This window comes from Lathamus discolor, chromosome 6, assembly GCF_037157495.1.
Source record: "Lathamus discolor isolate bLatDis1 chromosome 6, bLatDis1.hap1, whole genome shotgun sequence".
NCBI classification, from domain to species: domain Eukaryota; kingdom Metazoa; phylum Chordata; class Aves; order Psittaciformes; family Psittacidae; genus Lathamus; species Lathamus discolor.
The window spans coordinates 57,423,245-57,446,878 of NC_088889.1; the positions used below are offsets into that span (position 1 = coordinate 57,423,245).

Below are 23,634 nucleotides of genomic sequence, written 5' to 3' on the forward strand. Positions count from 1 at the left end.
ATTCTAAGTAGCATTTAGGGGAAGGCCAAAAACTGTCAGGCAGTTTTTCAGGAGTGTTCAAAGGTGTAAAGAGCAAATGGATGTTCCCTTTCAGAGCACAAAAGTCAGTTTCATTTTAGTCTCATCTTCCTGAGTCTGAGTCTACTGTGTGACCTGCACAATAAGTTGATGCCTCAGAACCAACTCTTAAATCCCTAATGCAAGTTAATCCTGCTGAATTGCAGATAATATCTGTGGAATTTATTAGTGTGTGGATATCTGGAGAAACATCATGGAAGTGAGTGGTTTTTATGGTCACAAAGTTCAAGTGTTCAGTTAGGAAATACAAAAATTAAAGGTGTGTAGACAGGACTCGTGTATGTCTCTTTGTCTTTAGACTGAAGATGGTTTATCCTCTGTGCCCTTTCTCCCCTTGCTCTCCCTATCCTAACTCATGTTTCCCAACACTTGTGAGGGAAGCAAAGTTAGTTTTGCTTTTAGGCACTTCGGGTAGTGACCACAACAAAGTCCATAAAGAAAAAAGCTGTGTTATATTTGGATACATGTGGTAAATATACCTGTGCACTGAGCACAGATTTAGTAATAGTTTTCTTCATCTGATGTGCTCGTTCAGTGATCACTGTGTATATGAAAGGGCAGGGAGTGTAAAGAGGAAGAGTATGTGGTCGTACAATAGGGCTAACTTATGTTTTGTTCAGCATTTCCAGACCAGGCACAAGATCTTTACAATCCATGCACTGCATAAAAAGGTTAAGGGGAAGACTTGCCTAAACTGAAGTCGGATGTTGATTTTTGCATCCTCCCATATCTTATTCAGAATTTAAGATCTATATCTCTCCTGTCCTCGAATTATGTGTTGGGGGGTGGAGGGGGTAATCTGATGGATACACTCTGAGGCCACAAGGGGTTATTCAAGAAAATTATTAAGTTCTCTGTTGTGATTTTCTTGTTTAACAGAACTACTAAGATTTGATGAAGCAAGTACTTAATAATAAATGTTAGTGTTATATGTATATGTAATGCTAGTTCTTTAGGAACAAATAAAAGAACTTTTCAACTTGTATATGAATTTCCAAAGGGTTTAATTTGTATAGGGCTCATGTCATCTGTCTTTTGCTATAACTTTCTCCGGTTTAATCTTCTCCTCTCTCTGTGTCTCAGTTTTTGCTGTTCATGAAATTATCGTTTCACATTACTGGATAATTGCAGTAACTGTAGTTATAAATTACTGCTTCCCTGGATAGTCATAACAATGCTGGCAATATACATTGGAACAGTGGGAAATAGTGTAAATGGAGGGAAGCATCAATTATTTACACAAGCTGCTGTCTTTTAATTTATGATTTTTGGAAGAAAGGAACAGCTGCTCTTAACTGTGTAATTAAAAGAAAGTAACTTTTAAAGATTTGTATGAATATGGGATAATTGGAGGAGGATATACCTCTCCTTCTCTAGCATGATCCAGTGTTTTATTCAGTATCTCTGCAGTCTGGTCATTTATCAGCATAATTCTGCGCCTTTGGTCCCCACTCTCCCCAGTGTTCAACACCAAAGTACTTCCCCTTGTTCTACAAAGTGTGACTGTTTATGCCAGCAAAGCCTGTTCATCGATGTCTCAGGCACTTCTGTTTAAAACAGTGCTGTGTTGCTGTGGGTAGCTCCTGCAGCCTTCATGGTGTGGTTTTGTGCAGTGTCCAAGCCCTTTGCAGAGGTGGTACTGCCTGTTGTCAACCCCAGGAGCATTAATCTCCTGCTCCCCCAACACCAACCAATTAGGCATGCCTGGAAACATGAGGTCCTAGTGAACCGCCTGCTTTGGGGAGGTATACATTAGGTATTTAACAAACTGGTCAAAGGCTATCTAACCAGTGGTGTGGGGGGGGTTGTGTTTGTTTTCTTGTGACCCAGGTACACAGGACTCTGCAAAACTGGGGGGGGTTCTGTTTGTTTTCTTGTGACCCAAGTGTGCGGGGCTCTGCAAAATACTAAATTTGTATGTTTTGCTCTTTCTGTTCCTTTATTTTGGATGCATTCGGGGTTTAATTTTGCTTCCAGAGGTAAGTACAGTTTTTTTTCCTGCATGTTTTCCAGCCTGGCAACTAAAATATTTTGAAAGGAATGACTTGAGGGACCTCCTTTGTGGTGTACAAGGAGGTTCTCTAGTTAATCTCTTAAGGTGCTGATGCCCTAGTGCTGCTTTCCTTAATTACCAGTTCTTCTGGGTGGGTTGGTTCTGGACCTGGGCCAGGGTAATGCTTGAGCAAGATGGCAGGTTACTGCCACCCATTCTCTAAGAAAATGTCTGTGATGATATTGAATTTGTTTGAATCTCTAGAAACAGGGATGGACACATAGATTAAAACTCCTTGGAATGGTTCTTAATCTCTCTGAAGCCTGGAGAAGGGTGCAGTGTGACACTGTGGTCACGTTAGTATAGACTTGTCTCTCATGTTGTTCTTTCTAGGTAGAAGAGCTGAAGATGGAGGCTGTAAGATTTCCATGGGTGGCAAAGCAGTGAAGCTTTCAAACTGATTTATGCAGTCAGTCATTTACTTCTTAATTCATGGTCAGAGAAAACTTCTATGGTGTAGCCAAGTATCTCAGACAGAAAGGTGTCCATTTATGGTCCTACTAACTGGCAGGACACTGGAGTCTTACACTAAGGCACTGACTTTGTCTGTGACTTGGAACAAATGCCAGAAATACTCATTTAAATGAAGAAAGCTGTTTAGAAGAGAACTTGGTCTGGTTTCTGCCTTTTTCTGGGTGAAATGTTTCTAATCTGATCAATGTGCTGTGGGATAGAGCTGCAGCTGGTATGGTTATTTGTTCTATACCCATGGTGAGGACATGCCACTACAGACTGTGAATTGAACTTTGTCTGTTGAGTGGGACAGGAGCAGACAAATGTTCTTGGTGAAGTGCAGAGGAAACAAGGAAAAATGTAGAGAAGAAATGATAGTGTTAGAGATAGCCTAAAGAGAAACTGCCAAAAGAAATACTCCATCAAGTAGCACTTACAGCCTTGGAAATGTCTTGAGATCATGTATTTTGGGTATTTGGGAATGTACAGTCTAAAGCTGAAGCTTTGGAGTGTAACGTTCACCAGCATGTTTGGTTTAAGTTCTAAGTTACAAATTATAGCTAGGAAGTATTTTGGGCTATTTGCAATGCTGAAATTGTGGATGCTATTTAAATCCAGAGCTGGTCTGTAACTTCAGCTTGGAGGAAACCCTTCTATTTCCTTACCCTCACTCGGCTAAAACCAAAAATTTAAACATGTGGAAAAAATTTAAATAAGCAGCTAGTGGCTGTTTGAAATATTAAGTGTATATTTAGTAGATACAAACAAAGATTATAGACACAGCAAGGATGAATACGTATTTTGACGTGTACCACTCCTTTAACATAGTGGTGTGCTTTCATTGTACTGGGCTACCTTTTGTTGCACGGTCTTCAAGCTTTGTATAAAGATAAAAGGAAGCACGTTATGCAACCTCTGGACTGCAGCTTATTGCAGTTCCCTGTTGATAGTGTCTGACTTCTTTCTTGCCTTAAAACTTCAATTTTGGCGCAAAAGAAATTAATCCAGTGTTTTTTCAGCTTGTGGACTGCTGATGACCTTAAAAGGCTAAATGAGAAAAGGTGCATAAAACTTGTGAAACTGGATTGGGGTTCTCCATCTTTCAATGTAAGATGTCTTTAGTTAGGTAGTTGTTTTTATTAATTTATGGAGTGGGACTCCTGAGCTTGTAAATGAGTCCAGCTAATGGAAGAATTCCCTTATGTATATTGAAGACAGCATAACAAAGGGGGAAGATAATAAACTGAAAGCAGGTTTTCACATGTTCTCTTTGCCAAAAGACTTGAGTGATTGAAAGAATGATTTAAGGATTACCATTACCTTAAATGGAGAAAGACTGCTAGAGCAGTGTTCAGTGTAGTAGTGTCATCTGCCGAAAGTAGAAACTCCTGCGAAGGTCAGGAGACTGTGTTTGAAATACGTTTTAAGATGACAAGTATTCATATAGGAAGGGATTTTGTTTGGGGGTTGCCCAGTTGCAAGTGGTGTATGGTGTGGGGATGAGCTTTTTTTGTTGCTGTTGTGATTTTGTTTCGATTTTCCCCTTCTGTAAAACGGCTTGCATCCTTGGCAGGCTTTTCCATCTCTGGACTTGATTGTCTCAGCAGTCTTAGAAAGAGGAAACCTAGAAAACATGTTGCATAATATTTTGGGTAAATTGAATGGTTGATGAGACTACTGGGCTCAGCTTCTTGTTTCCCTTCTCGGAGGTGGGTGGAAAAGAGCCTTGATTCCATTAGTGATTAAGGGAGTGGTGTAACAAAAGAGCATGTTCAAATTACTATCTTCATAGAAGAAATTTAGTTTCTTCTAATTATTTCCTTCAGGCGATATCCAGCTGCAGTGGAGCCAATGGATTGCGACTTAACTCCTATGATTCATCATAGAAACTCGACTGCTCCAGGAAGAGCAGATCTGACAAACTGGTCTGTAAGGGATCACCCTAGAGTGGTGTGGTGTCCATCTGAGACACCTGCTGTAGCTTTCTGGTAGTTTAGTATTTTAGCAGGGCAACCGCCTTGAAGTGCTAGGACTTGCACATACCGCTTTCATGAAGGAGACAGCAGCAGGCAAGCCTGAGCATTCAATCGCTGTGGCACGTGCATGCTCTTTCAATTTGTCTGGACTTAGCGTCAGTTTAAAACCAGTAGGTTGGCAATGGTTTGCATCTGCTGGAATTGCGTTCCTGTTAGTCTTCTAAGCAGCTTTGCCGCAAACTGCTTGACCTTTACAAAGCTACGCATGCAGGTGTATAGTCTTGTGCTTGTTGGGTGTGCAGGCACCTTCCTGCTGTTGCATTCAGAAGTAAAGGTACAGCCTTCTGAAGTGCTTCAGTTCTTTTATCACTGTCTTTACAGCAGCAAAGTCCATTTCTGCTCAGACTGATAAATCCTGTGTCTGCTGTATCTAATTTTTGTAAATCAACCCTGACTGAATGAGGCCTGCAAGGTGTGGTTGATGTGCTCCCTGTGGCAAATAGTCCCAATGCAATTTGGAGAGACTCCTTCGAAACCAGCAGCTGTTTCAGGCACATTAGTTTTGTCCAGTGCCTAGAGGTAAAGCCACAGCACTAATTAATTGCCTTGCAAACCTCTCCTGGAGTGACTGTGACAGCAGGTTTGGAAGTGCAGCTCCATGGGAGGGAAGAAATTGCACGTAAGTGGCCTGTTAAATGGGGGAGCTCTGGCATCTGCTCATCCTGTGAGATGTGGCTGATGCTGGATCAGGACAACTGACTCTTGTTCCATTTTTTGAGCCCTGTTCCATGTCTCTGTAGCTAGTCTGGCATTCTCACTTTGTGTGTAGCTTCCTTTTGTTAAACAAACAAACAAAAAACTAAACCAAAAAGGGTGGAGGGAATCACAGAAATGCCTTGGAGATTACGGAACATGCTGCAGTTCTTGGCCCTTGGACAAATAGTAAGGAAAATATGAAGAATTCCTCTGAGATTATTGCAGTTTTCTTCTTCTGACTTCTCTCAGTGAAAGTATTGACCTTCTTTGTTAGAAAGTTGCTGCTTTAGGTCATCTACTAATACTAATTCATGAGAGTGAAGTAAATTGATTCCAAATTCTTCTTTTTATGTAAAACTTGGCATATTTTACCACTTTATGCATGTGAAGGGTCGGACAGTAACTTTGAATTTTGCAGGATATGGAAATGAAAGTTAAAGTAGGAGAGGGACAGGGAGTAACTTCAGAGTGTGTGCTTTGTCTTCCAGATCACAACCGAATTTCTAGATATACCATGTTACCTCATGGTTTGGGTTTTTTTGTTTGTTTGTTTCTTATTTTTTTCATAAATACCCCTTTCTCTTTCCTTAATGAAACATAAGACTTAAATTCCCTTTCTTGTGATCATTCGTTCTAAAGTCAGATTTTGTAAATTATTTTATTTGCATGTTCACATAAGTGAATTCCTCTTCCATCTTTCAAAGATTGTTAAAGGCTGCAGAAGACTTGAGACCTAATTTCTAGTTTATGAATAAATTAATTCCTCAGAAAGTCTGTTATTAAGGTTTGGGGCTGTGGTTTGTTGGGTTTTTTGTTTGTTTTGTGAGGGTGGGGTTTTGAGAAAGGTTGGAGGGGAGAGATTGCTTATCCTGGTGAATGTTTTAAACAAGGAGTATTTCATATCCAGAAATGATCACGTTGACTTACATGTTATTAAAGGAGTGAATTGCAACATCTCATATGTCACAGGTATCTCTGGTGGGACAGATTGCTAAGATTTTATACTTCTTGAAGGAGAACATGGTTGTGTTTTAGTGTTATTGCTAGCTAAGGGTAGCTGGTTCCACGGTGGTGCTGTTGATGCAGGGTGACTGAAACTACTGTGTAGGTGTATCCTGAGAAGGATAGTTTACTGGTGTCTACTTAAAATGCAAAGGAGATGTGCAGAACTGTTCAGTGTCTCTGCTCTAGAGGTCAGCAGTTTTTCAGTATGGGGCCAGATAGAATCATAGAATCATAGAACAGTTAGGGTTGGAAAGGCCTTTAAAATCATCTAGTTCCAATCCCCCTGCCATGGGCAGGGACACCTCACACTAAACCATGTCACTCAAGGCTCTGTCCAGCCTGGCCTTGAATACTGCCAGGGAAGGAGCATTCACAGCTTCCCTGGGCAACCCATTCCAGTGCCTCAGCACCCTTACAGTAAAGACCTTTCTCCTTATATCCAATCTAAACTTCCCTTGTTTAAGTTTTAACCCATTACCCCTTGTCCTGTCACTACAGTCTCTAATGAAGAGTCCCTCCCCAGCATCCCTATAGGCCCCCTTCAGACACTGGAAGGCTGCTATGAGGTCTCCACGCAGCCTTCTCTTCTCCAGGCTGAATAGACCCAGCTTTCTCATCCTGTCTTCATACAGGAGGTGCTCCAGTCCCCCTGATCATCCTCGTGGCCCTGCTCTGGACTTGTTCCAACAGTTCCATGTCCTTTTTATGTTGAGGACACCAGAACTGCACACAATACTCCAGGTGAGGTGTCACAAGAGCAGAGTAGAGGGGCAGGATCACCTCCTTCGACCTGCTGGTCACGCTCCTTTTGATGCAGCCCAGGATACGGTTGGCTTTCTGGGCTGCAAGCGCACACTGAAGCCAGCTCATGTTCATTTTCTCATCGGCCAACACCCAGATCTCAATGAATAGATCAACAACAACCTGTACATAGTCGTCCTGTAGCCAACTGTGTGATGGTGAGTTTGTGGTATATGAGCATGGGTTATATATAGTATACAGAGCTGGTGAAGTGTGCTACAGCTGGTGATGTGTTCCTCCCAGGAAGGCAGCTGCAGCTGGATTGATGATCTTTGCGGGTCAACCCATGTCCACACTATTAGACAGGAAACCTAGTGCAGATGTGCCCAAATGGCGGGAGTCAGCTGGGTGCATTCAGTACAGAGCATTGCAGCCAGCCCCCATGGGCAACTCCAAATTGAAACTGGACAAGAACAAATATATCCGTACTAGTAAAACTATGTCTGGAAGAACTGAGTTCACTGTGTTCTGTACTGGTCGTGATGTGTCTGGAGAAGACTAGTGGGCTAGTGCTGTATTGCACACTTCCTTTCTCTCTCCCCCTGTAAGTTCACACTTGTGAACTTGACTTTGATAAGTTTAGAGGAACAGAGTAGTGTCTTGTTGGTATCTTTGAATTTGTGTGATGGGAAAGACACTTCAGAGAGAACTCTTAATTCTGACATGAATATGGAGGTGAACCCTATTTTTGGTGATGTCTTCTTAACACAAGAACAACACCCCCTTATTTTTGCTTCCTAGGAGCCATTATGTAGTTTTAAAGCATTCCTATTTCCTTACTGGCTTACAGGACTGAGTAATGTACTCAGATAGTATGCCTTCAGTTACTGTGGCGTTCATCTAGGCGTGTGCATGCCCAGTGTGCTTGATTTCTGAACTGTCGGGGTATACACATCACCAGTGCCTGCTTCATTGGGCACACAGGGGAGGAACTTGATCAGAATTCAGATTCGCTATGCCAGTTTGCTTTAGCTTTGGGTGAAAATAACTTTGCTGTAGCTGCATGTGAGCTAAAAAGTCATCCTTTGAAATATAACCTTGTTGTCCTCGTATAGTATTGTTACTCCAGTATTTGATACTGGGTCACACAGTCTCTAGAAAAGATGTACCAGGATGTGCTTTGCTCTGCAGTTTGGGTGATAAACAACAGGCTGGCAGTATCTGGTAGAGCCTTGTGCTGAGGGAATGAGTGACACAGGCGTTCCATGGCTTTTTCTGCTTTCAGTAGTTTTCTTTTTGAAGGGGGTGTGTGCTTAGTCATTTAAACCAGGAGAGAAATCCTGGAAACAGGAATAATCCACTAAACTTTATTCACCTTACAAAACAAGTGCTGTTTGTGCTGTGGGGAGCTGTTGCTAGAAATTGTTATAAAACTGATAGGGAATCCTAGAAACAGCAGGGAAAATCCTGGCACTTAGAAATTACTGGCTCTGGGAACAAGAGAGGAAATCCTGGAAACTTTTGAGAATTCCCAGAAATTCTAAACCTTATCAGAAGTTCAGAGAAACTTAGCAGTTACTAGAGACCTAAAAAGCACTAGAAACTGAAAGTTCTAGGAGTTACCAGAAGTCACTAGAAAATGCTAGAAATTCTGTGGGAATCCAGTAAATTCAGTGGCTCTGCTAGTAATATTTACAGCTTATGGGCATTTGCTAGGAATGCAGAAGCTGTTAACTAACTTTTTGGGTAAAGTGTCAAACGGTTGTACATGGGTAAAACCTGCGCATCTTCCCAAAGCTGCCAAGCGTACGGTTTTAGCATGTTACTCAGTAAGTGTCCTATATGTGCTTGTCTTACACACAAACTTGTTTTATTTTCTGCAGTCCTATTTTGTTACGGATTATGATCCAACGATTGAAGACTCTTACACCAAGCAATGTGTGATAGATGAGAGAGCCGCGCGGTTGGACAGTAAGTAGCCTTGCTAAAGCATGGTACTGACAGCCTATAGCTGTTGGTGCCTGTGTTTACATCTGTATGCATAAACTGTAATGCAGGTAAACAACTGTGCAGCATGTGGTGTTTATGTAAGTGTATGGCTAATAAAAGCTAGTTACCTCTGTTTTTAGTAAGATACCCTGGATCCAAAGTGCTTATGCCCTAAGTATGTGTGTCTACCTTTAAAGCAATTTGGACATTTTTTTGAAGAATTATTCCCAAATCCATAGTGTCTACAAAATTAGAAGAATTTATGTGACTCCTGGAAGTTACCTGGGTGACATGGTGAGTGAAAAGCACATCACTTGACTGTTGTGTGCAGTCTCTTCCAAGTGCAATATAAATGTTTTGCTTTAAAAGTTTCAGTTCTCCCTTCCCAGTGATTTCTTTAAGGACAAATCAGCACCTCACCCAAGTCTCTATGAGCATTTTCCAGCTGTTTCAGCTGGTTGTAAATTAGCCAAAGTCCACCAAGCTTTGTTATTCAGTTTGTTTGGTAGGTCTTGAGTTGTTCAGTCAGTCCAAGAACTTGTTGGGAATTTGAGAAAAAATCTAATAGAATCTGTGAAAGGTGATTTCTGCTTAGTTATGATGGACAGGAGAGGCTATAATCCTATTAGAAAGGATTTTTTTTCTTAGTCTATACTCTCAAGAGCATGAACTATAGTAATCAGTGTTTTGCTTATGTTCAGTTCTGGATACAGCCGGGCAAGAAGAATTTGGAGCTATGCGTGAACAGTACATGAGGACAGGGGAAGGTTTCCTGCTTGTTTTCTCAGTCACTGACAGAGGAAGGTAAGCCTGATGTCAAGTTATTAAACAAATTGTAGTTAATCTTAAATTATTATCCTTTATAATCCTAGTGGTTATCCTTTATTGATAATCTCAAACAGAAACATGTATGCGTTCACTTTTAGATTCCATGGTGTGACACTCAGCACTGATGACCACCCATTTTAAACCAGTCACTTATTAAAAGTATCGGTCTCTTGGAATAGATGACTTGAAAGCATACACACCTGCACAAAAAAAAGGGCAATTCTATTCAAGCACTTCATTACAGTTCAGAATTCTGGTTTCCTGGGAGCGACAGGAATTTAAACTAGATGTCTGATCAGTTCTTAGAAATATTCCCTCACTGTGTGCTTATCTCCTCCTTGTCTGGCTCTGGATTTCTGAACAGGTTATCCAGTTCAGAGTGTGTCTCTGCGCTCTTTTGCAGGCCATGCTCACTCTTATTCCCCTGAATTGACCAGAAGCTGCATAGCTGTTTGACTGCGGAGTTGAGATGAAAACATCTTTTTAGAAGCTCACAGAGACTGATCAGGAAGCTCCTGGTCGTTGTAAGAGTAGGAAACTTCCATGTATATACAATCACTTAATGTTTCGGTTGTGATCTTCCTCCGTTGAGCTTATCAGATACGTAGCAATAAAGAAGTGCTCAGGGATCTGTCCTTCTACTTGTTTCAAGTTGCAACGGGAGAGCAATAACATGACAAAAAAAAAAAAAGTCTATGATTTCCTCCCTCTTCCCCCACTTACAGATTCAGTCTAGGCTTTAATATGTTACTTCTGATCTTACTAACAGCTCCATTAACGAGAATTAAGATAAATATTCTATGGAGCATGAGCATGTTTCCATTGAATGTGTATCTTACACTTAATGCTGCTAAATGTATAAATTCATCTTGACGTACCATCCAGAAGAGACTGGGTCTGTGGATTTAGGACATACTGAGCACTTGTGCTAGCATAAATATTTTTGCTACAGAGGACTGTAGAGTGTTTTGAAGTCATCTTGTGAACTCCTGGTTTGTCTAAAAATCTTAAGGTTTTGTTTGCTCTTCTGGCTAAAGGTCTGCCTTGATTTTAAGCAGGTCTTGACACATTAAACTTGCATATCGTTCTCCTCTCTGAAATCCTTCAAAGACTTCTGAGAAGCAGAGTTTTCATTTTTGTTTTGATATCCATTTGATTCAAGACTTTCCTTGCCTGTCAATGAAGTATCTGCTAGCAGTGTGTTCTGCTTGTGTGATGGAAAATAATTCTGAAGCAAGAAGAAACCTAGAGGACTTAGTTGGTAACTTTCAACTCTCTCGTTGCTACAGACTTCTGAGCAGAGTATTAAAACAGCATATCTAAATGGAGTTGCAACCATGCTTAGTGGCATACCTTCCTTCTAATTCACCTTTCTTTTCATGATTGCAGTATATGGATTGTGTGGATTGGCATTGTCATGACTGACTGCATAATTATTATTTTTTTTGTAATGCAGTTTTTTTACTGATAAATCATCTTGCTTTTAAATTTTTAGCTTGCAATCTAAGTGTAAATGGCTTCAGACTGTATGCCTGGAATTAAATACAGTGCTTGGGAGGTCTGTGCTCCAAAGGATATGAGATTGTCTGCAAGTATCTGTGATGAAGCTCGTTATGCAGTGATGTAGCTTTAATAGTGTTTACTTGAAAGCAATTATTTATTTATCCATCCCTCCCCCTGCCTCCAGAAATCCTTGTTTAGGCCAGAATTAACTTGTTTTATGTACAGTTTTTTGTAGCTTTCTGCTTTGCTCACTTTACCTTAAGTATTGCCGGATTATTCCTTACTGCTTGAACAGCATCAGTACCTGGTATAACTCAGTTGGTAACTGGAAAGTACTCTGATCACTTAGCCCTGCCATTTTTCTGTTTTTCAGGAAATAAAATTGTCCAGCTTTGATAGCTTCCCCAAAGTTTCCCAACAGTAGCTGTGGAGGTTGCCAGCTGAAATGCTGATCACCAGGGTCTGTGGGCTGTAACTGGGATATTCTAGCTTGAGTCAGTATTCATAGAATGGACTGTGGTCACTTGATTCTCTGTAGCACACTGGCATCCAAGTTCTTCTATATCACCCCACCTAAGCCCATTGCATAGCATACTGCTAACTTCAGGATTTTGGTTTTAGCTTGAGCATTGGATGATTCTCTAACTGGTCATGCTGTGACAGTGAACTCTGGTGGAGTGCCTGCAGCTGTCTGTGCTTGTGTGGCATGGCAGGGCAAGTCCAAATAGGTGACTCATAATTTCTGAGCTTCTACAGAACCTGAGAATCTATGAATTAGTACACTGATGGTCTACTTTTATTCTTTTACAGTTTTGAAGAAATCTATAAATTTCAGCGACAGATTCTTAGAGTGAAAGATCGTGATGAGTTTCCTATGATTCTAGTCGGTAATAAAGCAGATCTGGACCACCAAAGACAGGTAATTCACTTGCTATTAGTTACTGCTCACTTTCTTCTAGGAATTTTAGTTTCGCTCCCGCTCTATTTTTGGGAGGAAGAAACAAATGAAAAATCATATCATAGTTTAAATGCAAGAAACACAATGACATTCGGTTTCTTTACTTGAAGAACTTAAAAGTGTGGTGGCATTCCACATACAGCACATCTTCTGCCTGATTCATTGGGGTTATGTTGAGACCAAATGTATTCACATACAGGGTTGAGAGCTTTCTGTCATGACTTGATTACTCAGGCATGAACGTGTCTAATTCCTCCTCTCTGTTACTCACCATAGTGTGCCGTGCCAAGCAGAGTGCATTCCAGCACTAGCTCTAACGATCCTGAGACCACAGTGCTGTTGCTTTCACTGTTCACTCTTGTTATGTATAAGTGAGTAGCCATTTGCTGGTTTCTGTTTGGCTGCTCATCTTCTGTATAACTGACTTAATGCTTTTAAAGTTTGAAGTACAGCAACATAATTACTGTTCTATTTAAGTACCTTAAGATTTAAGTTCTGGAACAAGTAGATCTTCAACTTCACCTCTAGTTGTAAAGAAATCTTTAAAGATTTAGTTTAGAATGATTTTAAAAAGGGGACTTAAATTTCTTTTCCCTGTTTACTCTTGATTTGTCATGAATCAAACTGACTTGAGCTGAAATTGAAATAACCTTACTACATCAGCAGGAAAGGAACAGGCATCAAACTTGTATTCTTTTTCAGCAACTTACTTCAGAAGTTTAGTATTTTCTCCTGAGTCAGTAAGATGACTCTTAAAAGCTTGGTACGAACACGTGGTTGATTTTTGTCTGAGAGTAAACTAAATATTACTAAAATTGCTGTAATTATTTTAAGAGTTTCACAAGGAAAACACAACTTTTAACAATAAGACATTCCCAGATTTGTGTACCAGGGCATGACTTTATTTCTGTCCACAAGTGCTTACGTAGGTTTTGTTCTTTTCTCTGTCAAAAAACAGCGTCTGGGACAAGAAAAAATACAGGCTCAAAACAAACAACATTGAAGAGTTTAGTGGGTTAGTACATTGTTGTTTAATGAATTTCTTGAATACTACATAAAACCTTCAGTACAAAAATGTTCCTGTTGAGTATGCTTCCTTGAGTGTCACAGCCTTTTAACCCCAGAACCTGTGTGGAAAGATCATGACAAAATCAACACCAGTGCTGAAAGATACTATATTGAAAGAAGTTTTTACAGAACTAGCTCACAGATTCATCAGGAGTAACTTCGTGTACTCACGCATTCACAGGACTCTCAGCCTATCCCTGATAGAGAAGTGAAACTTTCACTCTTCAGTTGCCATCACGCCCCAATCAAAATTCCTGAATTTAACCTTGCAGGTCCTGGAACTTACTGTACTTTATCTTATGTGCAAATTTTGGTGTGGAAACCATGCAGGTGAAACTAAACTGCTCTGCAAACAGTAATTGCTGAAGGATAAAGATGCAGGTGCTTTGGGAGGGAAATAAAATCACTGCTGTCAGCTCCAGTTTTTGGAGGATGCCTACAAATATAGTTGGCAATCCTATAGATCCATTTCTAGAAATCATTATGGACTTTGTTATCTGTCCTACACCTTCCTAATGCTATTATACCGCATCTGTTTCTCCCTTAAAGGAGGAAAGAGGTGCCTGTCACCTATTCCCCTGCTAGTCCTTCCGCACCTTATTCCTAGCTGCTTTTTCAGGTGATGGTGGGCTGGCACACACTCAGGCTCAAAGCAGCTGTTTTCAAATTGCTTAAATTTGCAGTTTTGCTGCTCATATCTGAACACAAATAAAAGCATACATCCCCAAAAGCTCCTTTTGCTTTTTATGGCTGTTAATTGCCTTAATTGAATAGATGTTGACAAGCATAACTTTTAGTGCTGTCACTCACACAATGTACATTCAAATAGGTGGATTTGTGACTTCCATTAAGTTAAAGCTTAGGCAGTTGTAGCTGAAAAAGCAGTTCTAGGTTTGCTTAAAGAGCTGCTTATGTCTTCTTAACTCTTCCCTGCCCCTTCCCCACCATGTGGTGTGTTTCAGTTGGCCTTAAGTCATCCTGAAGGAATGGTTTAAGGATGCTGAGCTGACCTAATTGGTCCCCAGAAGGGAGAGGCTCCCCTTCCTCTTGACTGCACGTTTTGCTCTTTCCTTTTCTGGCCCTAGTTCTCACTTGAAGCACTTTGTGAGCTGAATCATCTCTGGATGGGGAGAAAAACAGGCGAGCTGGAATGGTGTTCTGGGATCTGTGTGAGTTAAATCTGCCTGCAAAGATTTGAGTGCCAGTGCTGGAAACATGGGAAGGGGTGGGACTGTGGCTTGGAGCAGAGCAGGGAGGAGTTGGGGTGGGGGGTAGAAAGTGAGATCTTGCCTTTTGGCAGCAGCAGCAAGCAGTTAGATGTTATCAGCAGGGTGTTAAATGAAGTTAGCCTTTCTGCTTCATTGGTGGGGTTGTTTCTGCTCCATCATGTGAACTCTCAATGCAGACATCCAGTCAGTGAGTTGGACCAGCTTGCTGGTCTTGGCTGAAAACTAGTCCTGCCACTAGGTCTCCCCAGGTATGGGAAAATTTCCTCCTGGCAAGCAAGGTCATCCTGCTCTGGCTGCAGGCTTGCTGCACACGCAGCTGTGATGAGAGGCCTGGGGGCAAAGACGAGTACCCCCTCACCTTGCCTAGGAGTGCTGGGGCAAGTGGGAAGTGTGGGGTGTCCCAGTTTCACTGTGAGAAGTGCATTTTGCATCTTCAGTCTGGGGGTATGCCAGGCCTACTCAGGTTACATGCAAAACGTGGTCAGCCAGGCTAGTGTCATGCTGCTAGCCTTCTACTTACCTGGCAGTTCTACAAGAAGACGTCTTACTGTCTTGTTTAGTCACAAACATGCATTTTTCAGCTTCAGAACTTCAGTAGCATTTTTAGAAATTGAGGAAGTTTGATATGAGTTTTTAGAGCAAAACTACTTGTACTGGGCACCTGTCTTTTTCTCCTAAAAGACAGGGCAAACCAGTGAAGTAATAGAGAATACATGCAACCTCTGAGAGACTGAGGCTGAGATAAAGTTATTTAGTGTGTGTTTTGATCAGCAAGTAATTCTCAACAGAATTAACACACAAATCTTCCCGGAGCCGGAGTTAAACATGTATAAAAGTTTTGGATGTCTCAAGGGTCTGACCACACCTTTATGCAAGTAACTGTTCTGTAGTTGAAGGCAGTGCAGATTACTGTTGTTGTGATACCATACATTTGGGAGCAAATGATGTGTAACTACTAATTCTTGTGTGGTGGCACCTGTTCCTCAGGAAATGTATGAAGTAGGTTGTACAGCGCAAGTGCACAAACAATAGTATAATCTTGATGAAGTGCTGGGGCATACCAAAGGTGTAGTTTGAAAGAGTGGTGACTGTAATAGACTGTCAACTCACAAGTGTTTTGGGGAGAGGTGAAAGAGGAAGTCTGAAATAGTGATTTGCTACAGTGACACCTGTATAGATAAATGGAGTTAAGCAGACTTGTAATTTTGTTTCCTTTGTGGTATGGGAGGCAAAGTCCTCAATATCCACAGGGTTAGATTGACAAAGAAAAACGAGTTACTGGAGGATAAGCAAGCTTTAATCTTTAGGGTGTCCTTGTACGATAAGGAATAAAGTTACCGGTGTTTCCAGATTCTCTGGTCAGTCACATCTCTCGTGGCTCTTTCCTTAAAGTAAATGCTGCAGAGTAGTCTTTCTCTTAAATAGGTTGGTTCTGTACAACTCAGACAACACTAGATGTTTCTACACTACGACAATTCAGAAGAGCACCAGATGTTTTAGTAATAAACATTACTGACAGAGTAGACTTGTCAGTGCAGGATATGTATGACTTTTAGGAGATAACTGCTAGTTTAAACTGGGTCAAGTCTGATCATTCCCCAGATGGCAGGGTTTCAAGGAAAATCCAAGTTGCAACAGGAAAGTGCTGCATGTTGCTGGTTTTGGTTTTGCATCATGACTAAACTAAAGCCATTTAAGTGGCTTTTAAATTTTTTTTATTTTACTTTTTTATTTATTTTAAATAATTTTAAAAAGATTTTAAATGCTAGTTTTTGCTTTTGCATCATGACTAAACTAAAGCAATGACCTAGTGCTAATATCGCCTGTGCTGCCTGATACCTTTAAAGAGAGGTGCATGTGACTTCAGTTTATGCAGACAGATGATGAGCAAAGCTAATGATCCCAGGCAAGCAGCCTTGTGCTTTGACTTTGACCAGCATCAGCCTAGATGCTGGCAAACAAGCAGTTAATGTTGGCTTTGCAGACTCCCAGCTTCATAAATAAGTTGGCCTGAGCTGGCTTATTCCAGGAGGTGAATGGGTTCAAGGACCTGGGTGGTTGCCTACCCAAATTCACTAACATTTTGTTTTGACCTTCTCATAATGATTTTGAACTTGTATGGCAGTGTGACATTAACTTCTTGAGGTGGTAGGTTTTTATGGCCGTATACGGTGATACTTCTGTTCTTATAGATGGGCTGTACCTTCAGGTCTTCCCCTGGCTTGCCTGATTTTGAGCTTTATAAATAACCAGCAATTGGGTATCTGATGCAGTATGTGAATGCAGCAAGTCAGTCTGAATATGTGTCAGTGCTTCATAACCACAGTTTATGTGTACCAAAGTGACCTTTTATATGAGAATGCAAACAATAGAATTGGTCAGTAGTGGACTACCCCTAGGAAAGCATTATAGTAGACTACAGTAAGCATGAACAAGCAGCACTTGTGGGTGGGGTGACAGATGTATTCTTCAGGAGTGATGGAGCTCTTGGCAGGAATAGGCAATGTTTCTGAGCAGAAAGCACTGCAGGGTTACCACAAGGAATTAGAAATGGATTCCTCTCAAACTTGAGGAAACACTTAACTGTTACCTCCTGACATGAGTACAGTATGGCCCTGTGTAAGTGTCCAGGCAAAATACAGATGCAGTGTTAGATTAGGTAGCCTTGTAGAGTTGCTTTAGGTGGAGGAAATGATAGAAACTTCAGGAATGAATATATTTCTGACAGTTCTCAGCTACAATAATTAAAAGGGAGGGCCACGTGAGATCCATTCACAAGATTCTTGCACAGATACTCAAATGGTGACTCTTTTAGTAAGAAGACTGTGAGTTTAGGGAGTTGGGAAATAAGCTTTTCCGTGTTTGAATTGCTCACTTAAATCTTCTATAATGGTGTTTAGGTTAAGAAACTTTTACCAAATGTCTGAACAGCATGAATTAATGATATCCCAAAACCCCAGTAAAATATCCTGCAACAAAAGGATAAATATCATGATTCCCATTTGTATTCAGCCTTGAGTTTAGCAAAACTAAAGAGAGATTCCCCGCAGAACCAACACACACACGTACACACACACTACCAGAAAATCCATAGTTCTCTACTTCTGTCAAAATAAAATACAGTGTTCTTTGAAGAAAAAGGATTTAGTTTTTGTTTTTTTTCTGGTGATATTTAATAAGCTTTGGCATCACACTTACTGAAAAGCCTGTCATGATACAGAGTTGTTGTACTCAAGAAGGGAGAGTAAAAAGACGTAAATTCATATTTTTGTATGTATGCACATACTGCATTTCCCTCAGACTTGAAAAATGGAACTGGTATGTTCTGGCCTCTACTTTACAGCTTGGGCACTGTAAATGTTTCTGTATTGTACCCAAAATCAAATATTTTTTCTAAACTGACCTTGTTAAGGTCACTAAAATTGATCACAAGCTACTTGACAATATACTTGTAAGACAGACTAGAAAGAATATAAGCAACTACAGACAGTCTAGTAAATGCAATAAGGACTTTAATTTGCATCTATAGTATTTTAAATGCAGAATATTGTGTAAGTGTAGCTTTATGTTATTACAGTGTTAGTTTGACTTGTATTTCTAATGTTCTTTAGATACAGTAATGAAGAAAGTAGTAACCATGTACGTTTAAAGGCTGGATTCAGTTTCTCCTCAGGCCTATGCATTCTTTCCCAATTATTTATTTTTATTACACTTTAGCCTCTCACTTTCTGGGACTAGAAAAAACTATGCAGGGATGAAGAAAAGTAAAAATGGCTAGTTTTGCAGAAACTGCCGTATCTGTACTTCAACTTACTTTTGTCTGGTGAGGCAGAGATGTAGAGAAGGTTCTGGAAACCCTAATGCAAACTTTGGGAGATTCTGCAACATCATTGATGTGCCAGAAAGTACCTATGAATGTTTCTCGAAGTGCAGCCTTTGAAAGCTTTGGAAAAAGGATACTTCAGCATCTGGGGCTAGAGAGGAAGGTGAAAGTGGGTTTGTTTTAGTTAGTGGAGCAAAAATCTTGAATATAATTCTATATTCAGACACCTATGGAGGATTGAAGGATCCCAGTCATTCTCACATTGTGCCCTGCAGTTAAAAATGAAGCTCCGGTAGTTGATCTTGGTGTTGGGTTGGTTTTGAGGGTATCTTTTTGCTTCAGCTGATGGTAATAACACTGAAATAAATGTAGAATTTTCTGAGAGTGTTTGAGATCAGCAGATGCATCCTGCATTGCTCCAGTTGGGATCTCTTTGTAGAGCTTCATGGGGGTTTAGTGGGAGCAGCCCTCAATTCAGCAGTAAATTAATGAATATAATGCCAGTGGGGGTACTAAGGACAGAAGAATCCCAGATGTTGAGACACTGTGCATGAGGGCTCTCAAACCATGTGTGTAGCTGTTAGGAAAGCATTTTAGAAGTTTATAAGTACTCCTGTGCTTTCTTATTCCCATCTATTTCTGTGTAGCTTCTTCATCTAAGGGAATATGTGAGTGCCTTTCCAAAGCTCAATTAAAAATAAAACTTTTTGTTTTTTCTCATCATATCAGTGTTCTACTTGCTGCTTTAACATTGTTCTGTGAAAGCGGTGTAATCTTTGACATTTCTTCCACTAGACATTGTCTTGGCAAGATCTGTTGTGTTTCCTTTTATCACTGAAAGCTGCCCTTTCCTCTCTGGCCCTGTGGGTGACATTCCCATTAAAGCTTCACACGCCTTGTGCTGCTCAGGGTAGCCTTCTGCTTTCTGACCTCACTGCTTTCTACTTACTTCATCCAAAAATTCACAGTGATCACCTTTGGTTTTGCCCTGCGGCTGACTTATTTCTCCTTGCTATAATGGTCCACTAGCTTCCAGCCTTCTGATTCATCTCATTAAATTTTATACCAGTTCTATGATGCTCATTATTTCGTCTTCATCTCCCTTTTCTCTGTCGTAAGGAGTCAAAAGGTAGACAGGTTTTCTTCAGTATCTTTGGCTAGGCTGAAGGCTTAATGGATTTTTCAGATCCCTTGTAATTTCAGCTACACTTAAGACTGTCTGTATTAGTATTTTGCTGTGCCATAAGCAGATTTTTAAAGATTCAGAAGCTAAACATCAGCACTTGTTTCTAAAATAGTCATCTGTGTTTTGGTGGGGTTTTTTTGGTGTCTAGATTTAGCTGGGACAGGGAGACAGTGAGTTTAGCAATAGTGTTCACAGTTCTGTTAGTAATCCAGCAGATGTTAACTGAAGCACTTGCTTTGAGAAGTGAAGGACTCTGGCTTGCCTGTGAAGAAAAACTTGGTCTTTTTATGCAGAACTGGAGTGAAGATGAGACAGCTGCAGTGAGGGAAGTTCCCTGGAGGGGTGGTCTTTGCTTGTTGCAGAAACTTAGAAAAAAAAGAAGTCTTCACTTGCATTTGAAAAGAGGTATCACGTGGATTTGCTTCCCAGTTGTATTATGTGGGCAGTGTGGAAGCTATTCTGTGGCCAAATGAACATTATTGCTTGAGGGAAATAAATCCTTGGCAGGTATACACAAAAGCCTTGAACTTAATTATTGGTGTCTGTTACAGGTGACGCAAGAGGAAGGTCAGCAGCTAGCACGGCAGCTCAAAGTAACATACATGGAAGCCTCAGCAAAAATCAGACTGAATGTAGACCAAGCTTTTCACGAACTTGTCAGAGTTATAAGGTATGATAACTTGATAACTTATAAGGTATGATAACGATGTCCATACATTAATGGATAGCTACAGCACATGTTTTGAAATGTAGTGGGAAATCACTTAGAAAATTCTGCCTTCTGTTTCCTATGAGCTTTGACCAGTGCTTTCTATTATAAAGTGTTCTTGTGTATAAGGGAAAATGCTTACACGAATGTAGTATGTATTTGAAAAGTATTTTCTTCACCTTAATCTCAGATTTTATTGATCACCCAGTAAGTAAGCCTGATAAACTAAATTTGAGATTGGCCTTCTGTAAAAAATGGTGTTTCTTATTAAAAAAATAAAAAAGTCAAATCTCAAAAAGCCGTGATTTAATCAGTAGTTTGAATGTCAAAAGTAAGTCCATCCTCCATAAGGTTCTAAACCCCATAACTTAAAATACAGTTCTTATTTTCATTTAACTGAAAATGATTCTCTGAATTTAATTTGAAATATCTGTTTCAGGAAGTTTCAAGAACAAGAGTGCCCTCCTTCACCAGAGCCAACACGGAAAGAAAAAGACAAGAAAGGCTGCCATTGTGTTATTTTCTGAGCATCCCAAGAACCAAGCTATCAACTGCCAGATTGTTTTTTATTTTCCACCATTTTACATCACTTCTGGTATTGGTCTAGCCTTACATGTGCATGTCCTAAAAGTGGTCACCAGAATAGCCTTAGTCCAAGAAGCTGGCAAAATAGTCCTTGAAGAAGACTGTCATCCTGGGGCAGACTTCAAAGCAAAACACTAAGGCTGCTTCTTTAATACCACAGTTCCTTCCTCCTCTCCCTTAAGAGCTTGCACCTTGTGGAGTTTTATTCGCAAAGGAGATGAAACAAAACCGTGTAGGACAAGGTGTTGAAGTCATGCATAAGTTGTCTCTTGTGAATTAATTTATTTTTACTTCTGAAATTTCTTTAGCTATTACAAAGACCTATATGGAAGTATAGAGAATGCTTCTTAAAAAAGGGGTGGATTGGCTTTTTTTGCCCTCAGTTAAATTAGACTTGAGTATTCAGCTAGCCTTAAGAAACCTACACTGAATTTCATTGTCAGCAAAATTTTTCATCTCTCACTTATGCTGCAGTTTTATTTCAGTGGCCAAAACAGTCTACTGTATTTATTTTATGAATCCAGAACAGCTACAGGACAGCTACTGCTACTACTACTATTAGGATATGGCCAAATACCTGAGCTCATTCTGGATTTGAGGCATTTCAGCTTAGTAAGAAATTTCACATCATTTGTTTGGAAACAAATTGTGTCTTCCTTTGTATTTTTGGGTAAGGGATTAAGGAAAACTAAAATTGTAGCTGTTTTTGTTTCATGTGATATAAAAATGAATTTGATCTTTCCATTGTCAGAGATGATTAAATGTTTTTGCTATATACTTTTATACATTATTTTCTTATCAAACTAGTTAACAAGTATTTTTATATGTTTGTAAGCAAATATGCTTTCACAGCATAACTTGTGTATATGTAAAGATGAGTATTTAATTCTCACAGTTCACTTTTAACTGACAAAATGTGGGATTTGCCAAACTGTGGTAAACTTCTCCTTACTCTTCTGTTATACCCAAGAATGGCCAAATTATGTGCCTGCCCAACACACCCATAGAGTAAAATCTAGTGTTGTGTTTTAATGAATTTAAGTATCCCCTACTAAAGACTATTACGTGAAATATTAAATTGTAAGACTTTTAACTGATTGTTTAGTTAAACTGTGGATGGTTGTTTAATTTTGAGTTCTGTGGATTGTGTTTAAACAATTCAAGAGTATGGTCCCTGATATTGAAATACTGAGTGGTATTGCACAGTTGTCACCTTACTGAATGTGTCCAACAGTTCTTTGAAACTTGATTATTAAGCAAACCCTTGTATAACTTCAGGTGCTAGAATTAAAGATGATCTAACCATTATAAGGGGGTAAGCACATTGCCTCTTTCTGACTCTCCTCCAAAACCTGAATTTTTTTGGGGTGGGGGGAAGAAGAGCATGATGAGACCTGCTTAGGAGATAGGTATGCACACCTGCACAACCTTTCTTCAAGCTTGGAAGTAAAGAAAGCCTACTTCCATTTAAATCATAATAGGTGATAAAAGCTGATGTTCGTTTTGACTTGGAGTAGGCAGTCAATGGTCCAGTCAACAACTGTTGTGTTGCTATGCTCACAGTCAGGTGCTCTGCCATAAATCTGTAAACATCTGCTGAGAAAACAGTGCTTAAACAAGTTCAGTTGCCTGTAGAGCAGCAAAGTGTTAAACCTAGAAGTAATGCTAGTGTCGTGCATAGCCGAGAAATGTAATTATTGTTTGTGTTATTTAGATTAGGTTGTGTAATACTGTTTTGAAAGCCTGGGTAGCTCCCCCCGCCATCCCCTTTAAATAAAGTTAGTGGTTGTTGAAGGGCTACTTATGAATAATATGTAGAAGATTCAAGCAAGGAGTTACAGTGGAAGTACTTTTGGGAGATGTATTACATTTTTCCAGTCAAATGTAAGAACTTACAGCCTGTAGCAAACCCCACATGTTTTCTTAAATATGCAAAGCTCTCTGGAGATAAGTCATTGAATGTATGGCATTAGCATGAGTTAAGACAACAAACTGCAGCATGTGTGTTGAGGCTGAATTTCTGAGGTGCAAATACCTTCAAGTTTCATCTTATTTTTTTCTTTTCCCTTTTTTTAACCTTTCACTCATGATAGACTGGTTTTAAAACAGTAGACTGATATAGATAGGTCTTTTAATATGTAACTCTGTAATTCATAAAGAAGGTGGGAGAGCACCACACCCTTGCTTTTCCTCATAGTGAAAGCTGAATAGCTTCGAGGTGGTTGATGCTAAGCAACCTACTCCTATCTGCTAAGCCACATGGTAAACTGTATAAGCAAGTTAAATAGAAGTGGGACCATCAGCTGCTGCTGTGGAATTCAGCTCTGTATTCATTACTAAGGCAATATATTCCTGTGCGTGTGTTTTAAGGCTTCTACTGCAGAGAATGTACAGGGAAATCTTTATGTAATGTTGTGGTCTCTTTTTGAGAGTGGTTCATATATGGCACTCTTAAGACACTGTTAGATGCAGCTGTTTTGTTCCTACTCTTCAGACTTGAAGTTGGTATTTAGAAAAGTCATACAGTAATAGTGATCTAGGGGGTCCTCGGTTCCAAACATCTTGAGGTATTTCAATTATTTGCTTTTCTAATTGCTGTACCTGAAGGTAGTGGTGAAAGATGGCTTTTCTCTCCTTGGCGTGGAGCGTGCAAAGTGCAAGAGGGACCTTGTCAGTCTTCCCAACAGTAGTAGC

The 23,634-nt window shown here is 40.1% G+C and overlaps 1 protein-coding gene across 3 annotated transcripts in view; it reads left to right on the forward strand.

The window, feature by feature from the left end:
• RRAS2 (RAS related 2) overlaps window positions 1-22,251 on the forward strand; it is a 45,088-nt gene extending 22,837 nt beyond the window's left edge. For all 3 annotated transcript variants that reach the window (XM_065682961.1, XM_065682962.1, XM_065682963.1), the window contains 5 exons: window positions 8,946-9,033; window positions 9,753-9,855; window positions 12,193-12,301; window positions 20,198-20,316; window positions 20,795-22,251. In XM_065682961.1, the coding sequence (XP_065539033.1) occupies window positions 8,946-9,033; window positions 9,753-9,855; window positions 12,193-12,301; window positions 20,198-20,316; window positions 20,795-20,882 (507 nt within the window). In that variant the 3' untranslated portion in view covers window positions 20,883-22,251. The remainder of the gene's footprint in view (window positions 1-8,945; window positions 9,034-9,752; window positions 9,856-12,192; window positions 12,302-20,197; window positions 20,317-20,794) is intronic.
• The last annotated feature ends 1,383 nt before the right edge of the window (window positions 22,252-23,634 follow it).